A 12,560-nucleotide genomic window follows, 5' to 3' on the forward strand; every position below is an offset into this window, starting at 1 on the left:
TATCCGCAACTTTGATGTTAATTGGAGTTGCGTGACAACATCAATGTTAAATTAGCTTTATCGTGGAGTTTTTCCAAAGATGCTTTTAATAACAAAATTAATGATAATCGCATATTATTAATGTTATTACAACAATATTAATACTAATAATGTCCCACTTCCCCAAAGCGTTTTTCCTGCAGTGATAACGTGTATAAATAGCTTATAGTTATAATGGCGTTTTTGTGGGAGCAATGGATGCTACAGGAAGTAAAAATATTATAAACCACAAACACGTATGATTAGCTTTTTAAACAGTCGCTAATGCCCTTTATAACACAAAATGAAGAAATTTGGAGGAATCCCAACATCCGTGAAGTAAGGTTTACATACAGAATTGAGCAAAAATCTACGGTACTCTATTTACCCCACAAATGTTGGGTTAATAACATGGCCCTTTCTGGCGCTACCGTGGCGTTTTTCTTAGCGATCTTTTGAAACTCAATCCTGCTGTTTAACACAAAACTGAAAGGGAGGAAGCCCGGGTTGTGCTCATTTACCAAGCAGCTAGCTAGCGCTTGCCAAGCTAGCCGTTCCTTAACTGTTTTGAATGGAGTGCTTGCTCGAAAGCTTAAACCACTTGGCGATCTCTCCACAAGAAACTTGGTAAATGAACACACCCAATGTTCTTGAGACCCGACCATAGATCGACTGTAATCCATATACCCCAAAGAGGAATGACCCTTCTTGCCACTCCCATAGTAAGCGGGTGTACTAGTTCAGTAAATATTGGAAAAGAGGCGGTTTGTAAAAGTTCCAGCATTGTTACCCTGAGTAACTATTTTAGAGGGAAAACATCTTGTGCATCCATAAAGGTGTTGCAAAAACCCCCAAGGGATTCACAATCACAGATATTCCAAGACAATCACAATTTATATAATCAGTGAAGATTTTCTTTACTTCATATCCTTGTGTATGTATAAAAACACATTAATCAGCAAATGGAACTCCAGCGAATTTCCCAGGAATATCTGTGATGGTCGCCGCATCTCGCTTTTCTTTGTGGATCCGTGATTGGCTGTTGAACACTTTTGATGTACATATGTAGAGAGACTTTAGAAAACACTAGATGGTACATCAAGGAGCAGTACCAAATATAGTCAGACATTTTGTGGGAAATCGTCATTATGTTCAGCAAGATGCATTGAGATGACACTGCAACGTTTTCCCCCCAAAGTGTCATTTATAACATCTCCATTTCCAATGTGATGTCACCCCCTAGAGGGGGAAGCCGCAGTGTGTTTTAATGGAAGCAAGGTTTTCTTTCAGCCGAGCTTTAGCTGGAGCAGACCTGAGCGATGTTGCGACCTGAACAGGCTTCGATGGGGGAAAAGCCTAACCAATGTTGTAATGCCCCAATAACAGTGAAACACACCGATGTGTGCTACACCCATGCGGGAGTTTAGCAACAAGGAATGGGCTCTACAGCCAACTGAGGCTGGCATTTCCCATTGGCCGAACGCCCTCTCTTCACAAGTCTGTGGTTCGACTGTGCCATCTCGTGCACCACCTGCATTCCCTGGGTTCAACCTGCACAGTCGACGCTTCCAGGGCCCCTTAACCACTCTACGAGAATGTCCCTCCTCCGTGGTGGTTCATGTTGCTTGAATGCCTTCAGGGCTCCTGTCTGACTCCATTGCACTCTGTCTGTCTCCAGGACATTTTCACCGCACCAAAGGATGATCATTCACCGCAAACTTGCAGGTAGCTGTGGTTGAAATTGTCATCTCTGCTTCAATGTGCTTTCTTTCCCCATATTCTCCTGCTCAACAGCAGGCCCACCTTGTCTTGTTTTCAATCCTTCATCCCTATTTTATTTGATCTCTTCCGCCTTGTCGCTTACCTCCCATGCTGGTCCAAATTATCATAAATAGGTATTATTATCGTCGATTTATTATTGTGAATCATTTCGTTTCTGTTCTTGAATAGCATTTATAAATGAAGTTTCTCATCAAGATGATGCTGCTCAGTCGCTTCAACTGTAAAGCTGGCTCTACATTAAAACATTTGGGACGTTAAGAGAACGGCTTTCCACTCGACCTGATCGGTCATCCAAGTTCGTGTTTTAAAGATTTCCACCCTCGGGGCGTCGCGAGCTACCGCTTGGAGGTGTGTGACGATATTATTAGGTTTACTCTCCATGAAATGGAGAGTCCATGAAATGGAGAGTAACCCATTATTACTGCTAGAGTTTTTCTTATTAGGTTTACTCTCCATGAAATGGAGAGTAACCTATTATTACTGCTAGAGTTTTTCTTATTATTATTATTATTCTTCCACCCTATTTTGCACCTCCGAAAACTTCATAATTAAGTTTCTCAGCAACCGCTGGTCGGATTGACAGGAAATTTTCATCAAATGATCGGCTAGGCTCGTAGAATTTTTTAATGCTAATGATGACGTCATAGGTCACGTGGTATGGGCGCCATCTTGTAAAACACCTTCAACTTTGCCCCTCTGTATCTCCGAAACGGCTCAATGGAAAAATTTGAGGAATGGCTCATTCTAAAGACCTCTGCAATGGGAACAAAAAACATGTGTATTGAGTATATCAAAAATGCTAACGTTAAGAGGTTAGAATTCGTCAAACACAGTTTTTCTCCCCCGAAAAAGAGATTTTTCCCCCAGATGCTTAGTTAAAAAAAACTCAGAATGCGAAAATTTTCGAAGTCATACGTCACATGGTTCGGCCGCCATCTTGTTTTCCGTGAAAAAACACAAAAAACCCTTTTTCTCCGCAACGGCTGAACGGATCGAGCCCAAACTTGGCATGCGTATTCGGATACCCATGACAAACAAAAAAGTCAGCGAGCACGACGTCATCCGACACGTGGTTTCAGAGTTATGACGTTTTCAAATCTCAAACTAGAAATGGAATCACCTCCATAATTTGTGGAGGTATCGAGTGGAAACTTTACACAAATGTTCCTCATGGGGGGATGTTTAATCGTTACTTGAGACGTTTTTTTAAGTCACATGGTTTGGCCGCAATAAATAATGGAAGTTAAATTTTAAAAAGCTTGTAACTCTTGAACCACTGCATGGATCGACTTGAATTTTTAATACAATGTAGCTCTCATCGGGTGGAACAAGTGTGCAAAATTTCAAGATGATTGGATGTACGGTCGCGAAGCTAAAGTCTTTATTGTTGAAAGAGGAACAAACACACCATTTTGTCCTGCCAGGCCACATCTCCCAGTGCTTTTGCCATTTTCAGTTTTAATTTCCTTTAAAAAACATTTTCTCTGCAATAATAGGGCCGATTGAGATAAAATTTTCACCATAGGAGGGACTCGGTCTGTAGAATATTTTAATGGTAATTATGACGTCGCAGGTCACGTGCTTCGGCCGCCATCTTGGTTTTCGTGAAAACACGAAAACCCCTTTTTCTCTGCAACGGCTGAACAGATCCAGGCCAATCTTTGCAAGCAGAATCGCATGCCCATGACGAACAAAAAAGTCAGCGAGGGCGACGTCATCCGACACATGGTTGCAGAGTTATGACGGTTTAAAGCATGAACCTTTAAAATGTAGCTCCTCCCTCATTTTTGATCCAATCGAGGAGAAACTTCACAGGTCTGTTCAGCATGTCAGTCTACTAAAATGGCATTTTAGAATTTGCGATAGGTCACGTGGTTTGGCAGATATCGTTAATTAAACGATTTTTTTAAACAAAATGGATATCTCTTGAATCGCTTTATTGATCGACGTGAAACTTCATACTGTAGTAGGAGTCATGAAGAGTAACAAGTGTGCAAAATTTCAAGAGGATTGGATGTACGGTCTCGAAGCTATGTCTTTATTGTTGAAAGAAGAAGAAACACACCAATTTGTCCCTGTCAGAACGTGCTCACGATAACGCGATCTCCCGCGGTCATTTCAACAACAAATGAAATTCCAATTGCATAATTATCAATAGGTGAGGCATATTAACAAACAAATGAAACAGATTTGCTCCAATTCTGACTATTTTTAACTCGATCGTATTTCACTCAAAGTTATGAGCGCCTGAAGAAGAAGAAGAAGAAGCGTTTAGCTTCTCAGATAAAATAAATAATTCTGTCTGCAATTTCAGGTTAATTTTCTTTTTAAAATGGCTTTTTCTGCAATCAGTGCATGGATTGACATGTGTGGATGTGTGTGTGTGTGTGTGTGTGGGGGGGGTGTATGTGTGGAGGGGTGTTCGTGTGGGGGGAGGGGTGTGGGGGTGGAAGGATGTGTGTGTGTAGGTGGGGGGGGGGGGGGGGTTGGTGTGTGTGTGTGTGTGTGTTTGGGGGGAGGGGTGTGGGTGGGGGTAGGGGGGATGTGTGTGTGCGTGTGTGTGTGTTTGGGGTGGGGGGATGTATGTGTGTGTTTGTGTGTGTGTTAGGGGTGGGGGGATGTGTGTGTGTGTGTGTGTGTGTGTGTGTGTGTGTGTGTGTGTGTGTGTGTGTGTGTGTGTGTGTGTGTGTGTGTAGGTGGGGGGGTTGGTGTGTGTGTGTGTGTGTGTGTGTTTAGAGGGGTGTGCGTATGGGGGGAGGGGTGTGGTGGGGGTAGGGGGGATGTGTGTGTGTGTTTGTGTGTGTTAGGGGTGGGGGGATTTGTGTGTGCATGTGTGTGTGTGTTGGGGTGGGGGGGGGGTGTAGAGATGTGTGCGTGTGTTGTGTGTGTGTGTGTGTGTGTGTGTGTGTGTATGTGGGGGAGGGGTGGTGTGGAAGGGGATGTGCGTTTGTGTGGATATGTGTGTGTGTGTGTGTGTGTGTGTGTTGGGGGTGGGGTGTGTTTGTGTATGTGGAGGAGGGGGGGGGGGGGGGGGTTGGTGTGTGTGTAGGTGTGTGTGGAGGGGTGTGTGTGTGGGGGGAGGGGTGTGGGTGTGTGTGTGGGTGTGTGTGTGGATATGTGTGTTTGTGTGTGGGTGTGGATGTGTGTGTGTGTGTGTGTGTGTGTGTGTGTGTGTGTGTGTGTGTGTGTGTGTGTGTGTGTGTGTGTGTGTGTGTGTGTGTGTGTGTGTGTGTGTGTGTGTGTGTGTGTGTTGGGGGTGGGGTGTGTTTGTGTATGTGGAGGGGGGGGGGGGGGGTTGGTGTGTGTGTGTGTGTGTGTGTTTGGGGGGAGGGGTGTGGGTGGGGGTAGGGGGGATGTGTGTGTGTATGTGTGTGTGTGTGTGTGTGTTGGGGGTGGGGGGATGTATGCGTGTGTTATAGGGGTGGGGGGATATATGTGTGTGTGTGTGTGTGTGTGTGTGTGTGTGTGTGTGTGTGTGTGTGTGTGTGTGTGTGTGTGTGTGTGTGTGTGTGTGTGTAGGTGGGGGGGAGGGGGGGGGGGGTTGGGGTGTGTGTGTGTGTGTGTTTAGAGGGGTGTGCGTATGGGGGGAGGGGTGTGGTGGGGGTAGGGGGGATGTGTGCGTGTGTTTGTGTGTGTTAGGAGTGGTGGGATTTGTGTGTGCGTGTGTGTGTGTGTTGGGGTGGCGGGGGGGGGTGTAGAGATGTGTGCGTGTGTTTGTGTGTGTGTGTGTATGTGGGGGAGGGGGTGGGGTGGAAGGGGATGTGCGTTTGTGTGGATATGTGTGGGTGTGTGGAGGGAGGGGTGTGGGGGTGTTTGTGTGTGGGTGTGTGTGTGGATATGTGTGTTTGTGGATATGTGTGTTTGTGTGTGGGTGTGGGTGTGGGTGTGGGTGTGGATGTGGATGTGTGTGTGTGTGTGTGTGTGTGTGTGTGTGTGTGTGTGTGTGTGTGTGTGTGTGTATGTTGGGGGTGGGGTGTGTTTGTGTATGTGGAGGGGGGGGGGGGAGGTTGGTGTGTGTGTGTGTGTGTGTGGAGGGGTGTGCGTGTGGGGAGAGGGGTGTGGGTGTGTGTGTGGGAGGGGGTAGGGGGGATGTGTGTGTGTGTGTGTGTGTGTGTGTGTGTGTGTGTGGGTGTGTGTGTGTGTCGGGGTTGTATCCAAGGGGGTTGTGTCAAAGCATGTCCAATGAAAGTGGGGTTGTATCACAAGTGGGGTTGTATGAAAAGTGGGGTTGTATCAACAGTGGGGTTGCATCAAAAGTGGGTGCGAGTAAACCGGTCATCACTGCCAGCAGTTTTAAAGTGGCAGTTCTAGTTATTATTCTTCCGCCCTATTTTGCACCTCCGAAAACTTCATAATTAATGTTCTCAGCAACCGCTGATCGGATTGACAGGAAATTTTCATCAAATGATCGTCTCGGCTCCTAGAATTTTTTCATGCTAATTATGACGTCATAGGTCACGTGGTATGGGCGCCATCTTGTAAAACAAATTCAACTTTTCCCCTCTGTATCTCCGAAACGGCTCAATGGAAAAATTTGAGGAATGGCTCATTCTAAAGAACTCTTCAATGGGAACAAAAGACATGTGTATCGAGTATATTAAAAATGCTAATGTTAAGAGGTAAGAATTCGTCAAACAAAAAATTTTCTCCCCCGAAAATGGGATTTTTTTCCCAGATGCTTCGTTAAAAAAAACTCAGAATGCAAAAATTTTCGAAGTCATACGTCACATGGTTCGGCCGCCATCTTGTTTTTCGTGAAAAAACACAAAAACCCCTTTTTCTCCACAACGGCTGAACAGATCGAGCCCAACCTTGGCATGCGTATTCGCATACCCATGACGAACAAAAAGGTCAGTGAGCACGACGTCATCCGACACATGGTTTCAGAGTTATGACGTTTTAAAGCTCAAACTAGAAATGGAATCACCTCCATAATTTGTGGAGATATCGAGTGGAAACTTTACACAAATGTTCCTCATGGTGGGATGTTTCAACGTTACTCGAGACGTTTTGATAAGTCACATGGTTTGGCCGCAATAAATAATGGAAGTTAAATTTTTAAAAGCTTGTACCTCTTGAACCACTGCATGGATCGACTTGAGTTTTTAATGCAATGTAGCTCTCATCAAGCGGAACAAGTGTGCAAACTTTCAAGATGATTGGATGTACGGTCGCGAAGCTATAAGTCTTTATTGTTGAAAGAAGAAGAAACACACCGATTGACTTTCCAGGACGTCATCACGATAACGCGATCTCCCGCGGTCATTTGAACCTCAAAAAAAATTATAATTGCAGATTTGTCAATAGATGAGGCATATTAACAAACGAATGAAACAGATTTGCTCAAATTCTGACTATTTTTAACTCGATCGTATTTCACTCAAAGTTGTGAGCGACTGAAGAAGAAGATGTCCAGCCAAGACATCATCACTATAACACGATCTCCCACGATCATTTCAACCTCAAAAAAAATTATAATTGCAGATTTGTCAATAGATGAGGCATATTAACAAACGAATGAAACAGATTTGCTCAAATTCTGACTATTTTTAACTCGATCGTATTTCACTCAAAGTTGTGAGCGACTGAAGAAGAAGATGTCCATCAAGGACGTCATCACTATAACGCGATCTCCCGCGGTCATTTCAAACTCAAAAAAAATTATAATTGCAGATTTGTCAATAGATGAGGCATATTAACAAACGAATGAAACAGATTTGCTCAAATTCTGACTATTTTTAACTCGATCGTATTTCACTCAAAGTTGTGAGCGACTGAAGAAGAAGATGTCCATCCAGGACGTCATCACTATAACGCGATCTCCCGCGATCATTTCAACCTCAAAAAAAATTATAATTGCAGATTTGTCAATAGATGAGGCATATTAACAAACGAATGAAACAGATTTGCTCAAATTCTGACTATTTTTAACTCGATCGTATTTCACTCAAAGTTCTGAGCGACTGAAGAAGAAAATGTCCATCCAGGACATCATCACTATAACGCGATCTCCCGCGGTCATTTCAACCTCAAATGAAATTCAAATTGCAGATTTATCAATAGGGCAGGCATATTAACAAAGGAATGAAACAGATTTGCTCAAATTCTGATTTTTTTTAAATCGATCGCATTTCACTCAAAGTGATGACCCACTGAAGAAGAAGAATTCCTTCCAGGACGTGATCATTATCACACGATCTCCCGCGGTCATTTCAACCTCAAATGAAATTCAAATTGCAGATTTATCAATAGGGGAGGCATATTAACAAAGGAATGAAAGATTTGCTCAAATTCTGATTTTTTTTAAATCGATCGCATTTCACCTAAAGTTTGAGGTACGAAAGAAGAAGAAGAATCGTTTAGCTTCTCAGATAAAATAAATAATTCTGTCTGCAATTTCAGGTTAATTTTCTTTTTAAAATGGCTTTTTCTGCAATCAGTGCATGGATTGACACGTGTGGATGTGTGTGTGGGTGTGGGGGGGAGGGATGTGTGTGTGTGTGTGGGGGGGGGGGGGGGGGGTTGGTGTGTGCGTGTGTATGTGTGTTAGGGGTGGGGGGGGTGGGTAGGGGGTATGTGTGTTTGTGTTGGGTGTGGGGGGGGGAGGGATGTGTGTGTGGGGGGGGGGGGGGGTTGGTGTGTGTGGGTGTGTGTGTGGGTGTGGGCGTGTGTGTGGGCGTGTGTGTGTGTGTGTGTGTGTGTGTGTGGGGGGGGGGGGGTGGATATGCGTGTATGTGGGGGGGGGGGTGTGTATGTGTGGAGGGGTGTGCATGTGGGGGGGAGGGGGATTATGTGTGTGTGGATGTGTGGAGTGGTGTGCGTGTGGGGGGGAGGGGTGTGGGGGTGTTTGTGTGGGGGTGTGTGGGTGTGTTTGGATGTGTGTGTGTGGGGAGGTGGATGGGTGGATGTGTGGATGTGGGGGGGGGGGGGGGGGATGTGTGTGTGTGTGGGGGGGGGGGGGGGGGTTGGTGTGTGCGTGTGTATGTGTGTTAGGGGTGGGGGTATGTGTGTTTGTGTGGGTGTGGTGGGGGGGAGGGTGTGTGTGTGTGGGTGTGTGTGTGGAGGGGTGTGTGGGGGTGGGGGTGTGTGTCGGGGGATGCGTGTGGGGAATGTGTCTTGGGGGGTGGGGGGAGGGGGATGTGCGTTTGTCTGGATATGTGTGTGCGTGTGGGGGGAGGGGTGTGCGGGTGTTTGTGTGTGTGTGTGTGTGTGTATATGTGTGTGTGTGTGTGCGTGTGTGTGTGTGTGTTGGGGGTGGGGTGTGTGTGTGTGTGTGTGTGTGTGTGTGTGTGTGTGTGTGTGTGTGTGTGTGTGTGTCTAGGGGAGGGGGGGTGGGTTGGTGTGTGTGTGTGTGTGTGTGTGTGTGTGTGTGTGTGTGTGTGTGTGTGTGTGTGTGTGTTTGGAGGGGTGTGTGTTTGGAGGGGTGTGTGTGTGGGGGGAGGAGTGGGGGGGGGTGTGGGTGGGGGTAGGGTGTGTGTGTAGGTGTGGGTAGGGTGTGTGTGTGGGTGGGGGTAGGGTGTGGGTGGGGGTAGGGTGTGTGTGTGTGTGTGCGTGTGGATGTGTGTGTGGATGTCTGTGTGTGTGGGTGGGGGGGAGGGGGATATGTGTGTGTGGGGGGTGGGGGGGTTGGGGTGTGCGTATGGGGGGGGGCGGGTGTGTGTGTGTGGAGGGGTGTGTGTGTGTGGAGGGGTGTGTGTGGGGTGGGTGGATTTGTAGTACGGTGGGGTGGATGTGTGTGTGTGTGTGGGTGGGGGGGGGGGGGTGGATATGTGTGGGTTGGGTTGTGCGTATGGAGGGGGGGCAGGTGTGTGTGTGTGTGTGTGTGTGTGTGGATTTGGGGTGGATTTGGATTGTGGGGGTGGATTTGTAGTACGGAGGGGTGGATGTGTGTGTGTGTGGGTGGGGGGGGGGGTGGATATGTGTGGGTGGGGGGTTGGGTTGTGCGTATGGAGGGGGGGCAGATGTGTGTGTGTGTGTGTGTGTGTGTGTGTGTGTATGTGTGGAGGTGGGGGGTGTGTGTGTGTATGTGTGGAGGGGTGTGCGTGTGGGGGGAGGGGTGTTTGCATGTGGGGGGAGGGGTGTTTGTGTGTGGGTGTGGGGGGGGGGTGGATATGTGTGTACGTGGGGGGAGGGGTTGTGTGAAGGAGGAGGGGTTGGATGTGTGTGTGTGTGTATGTGTGGAGGGGTGTGCGTGTGGGGGGTGGGGGGGATGTGCGTGTGGGGGGTGGGGGGGATGTGTGTGTGTGTGTGTGTGTGTGTGTGTGTGTGTGTGTGTGTGTGTGTGTGTGTGTGTGTGTGTGTGAAGGGGCGGTGTGTGTGAAGGGGCGGTGTGTGTGTGTGTGTGTGTGTTTGTGTGTGTGTGTGTGTGTGTGTTTATCAGGGTTGTATCCAAGGGGGTTGTGTCAAAGCATGTCCAATGAAAGTGGGGTTGTATCAAAAGTGGGGTTGTATCAAAAGTGGGGTTGTATCAAAAGTGGGGTTGTATCAAAAGTGGGTGCGAGTATAAACCGGTCATCACTGCCAGCAGTTTTAAAGTGGCAGTTCTAGTTATTATTATTATTGTCACAAGATGAGGCTACCATTATTAAAGCTGTGCTATCGAGAATTGTGCTACAGAAATCCAACACGACGTCGATGTGCGTACCTTCACGAGACAGTTCTTATGCCCAGGGACAGAGCCATGTATGTACAACAGGTTCTGTTTCGTGTTCACACGCCACACCTGCATCATCGGGAACAACAACACAACCGATATTGATACACGGTGTCGCACCCGCATGTCACTGAAAAATCAGGGGTAAACGACATAAGCATCATTTTATTTTCACTTTAATAGCTGTGGTTTCATATAAGGGAGCGACGTCAATTTTACACTTTACCATCTATTAGTTTCATATGATACGTCACACAGACATGTGAACAATAAAAAGAAGGTTTGAGAGGGTAAGAGATGGATGCCCGAGTGGTTTGTACGCCATACGGGGAAATCGGCAAATGCTCGTGGGCTCAAACCTTCAAGCCGCGCGCCGTTCTGTAAATGTTTCCCATCATCCCCGGCATCTTTTTTCCAGGCCACACCCGAGCAACCTGCAGACAGTAGCATCTTGTCACCGCATTGTTCTCAACAAAGGAAATGGCATGAAAAATTAACGATGTCATTCAATAATAGTCTTTTTCCTTCGTCGTTTATTTGATGTACATTAAACAGGATAAGATCACAAAGTTATGGGTTTTTTATTGAGATCCCCCCAGACAAGGCATACAGCCACTCTAGTTAGGGGGGCGAAGAGAAAGTTAGAAAAATATAAGGACAAAGCAAAATAAAATAAAAATAAATAAATAAAAATAACAAGAAAACATCAAAGACACCAGAAGTAGCAGAGGTCGGGTGAAATGCGATTAAACCTCAAAGATGTCGGAAGTAGGAATTGACATTCCTCTTAAAGCAGAGTAAATCGTAGGATAATGGGAAGCACGTTACAGGTAGTGAATTCCAGAGCGAGACAGCACGAGGGATAACACTATCTGCACAGCCTTTCGTTCTGCACTTTGGATCAGCTATAGTGTATGAGTGAGCGGAGATGGCAAACCGAGTCTTGCGTCCAAACACTCGTATGGGAGGAACCAAGTTAGAAAGTCCAACAGAACATTTGCCATGAAAATATCTGTAGAACAAACCAGGAGTGGCAATCGACCTACGGTGAGAGAGTGGTTGAAGAGTTTAACCCATCTCCCTCCACACCAGCCAGGTTGACTATGCGTTTCTGGAGCCTATCAAGTAAAGATAAGTGGCAGGCTGGTGCTCCAGCCCAATGTGGCAACAGTACTCCATGAGGGGATGTATAGTTGCCTTATACAGGTACAAAATGGCCTCAGGAGGTAAATACCTCTGCGCACAATGAAGACAACCAACTCGCTTGGAAGCACTCTTAGCAATACCAGAAATGTACTTATCCCAACGGAGGTTAGAAGACATGTCCAGACCAAGAAGCCGAAGCTCCGATGGTTCTGTCAAGGTTGAAGATCCCATGTGCACAGAAGCGAAAGACCTGTTTCTCGAATGAGATATGGACAACAGTTTCGTTTTCTTTACATTGAGGGTTACCAGCCAATCATGTCCCCACTTCAAGACATTCTCCAAATCATTGTCCAGAGAAACTCCAACCTCATTACGAGTGGCATTGAGTGAATCAGCAGCTGCTGTGATCCAGCGCTGTACTTTGATCTTTTCATGTGGGCAACATCATAGCAAGGCCTTCCTCGGGAATAGATCTCGACTTAAACGGCTGTAGAATCATCCTGTTCTGGATGTTCAAAAATCTCACATTCTTCTTCTTCTTTCACATGCTGCACAAGGCTGTGGGGTAGCATCATTGGCTGTGGGTGTGGCTACGCCACTGATGCAATGCGCCATGTGTAGGTTAGGGCAGGAATTTGTCCATGGCGCCAGTGATAGCAGCTTGCCTACTCCTCATGAAGGACACTTGGGAATTTTTAACGTCCACCAACAAATGCCGTCAGACGGGACACCCATTTAACGTCCATCCGAGGGACGGCACACACATTAAAGAATCGCCCTGCCCAAAAAACACCAGGGTGACAGCTAATAGCTGGGTTGGGAGTATAACCCAGCCTGGACAGCTTAGAGGTGAGTGTGCGTACCTCCAGAGTCTAGGCCAGCCTGTCTATACCCAATAAATGATCAATGCCGAGTGATACCCTAAAAACAAAGATCCATTTTGACAGTTGAAACCCCAGTT

At 46.6% G+C, this 12,560-nt stretch overlaps 1 protein-coding gene across 2 annotated transcripts in view; it reads right to left on the reverse strand.

Annotated features, from left to right (window-relative positions):
- MRPL3 (mitochondrial ribosomal protein L3) overlaps positions 1-12,560 on the reverse strand; it is a 40,418-nt gene that overhangs the window by 10,448 nt on the left and 17,410 nt on the right. For both annotated transcript variants that reach the window (XM_068128016.2, XM_068128017.2), the window contains 2 exons: positions 10,813-10,887; positions 10,445-10,522 (listed from right to left, as the gene is read on the reverse strand). In XM_068128016.2, the coding sequence (XP_067984117.1) occupies positions 10,445-10,522; positions 10,813-10,887 (153 nt within the window). The remainder of the gene's footprint in view (positions 1-10,444; positions 10,523-10,812; positions 10,888-12,560) is intronic.

This window comes from Myxine glutinosa, chromosome 9, assembly GCF_964187855.1.
Source record: "Myxine glutinosa chromosome 9, kmMyxGlut1.1, whole genome shotgun sequence".
NCBI lineage: Eukaryota > Metazoa > Chordata > Myxini > Myxiniformes > Myxinidae > Myxine > Myxine glutinosa.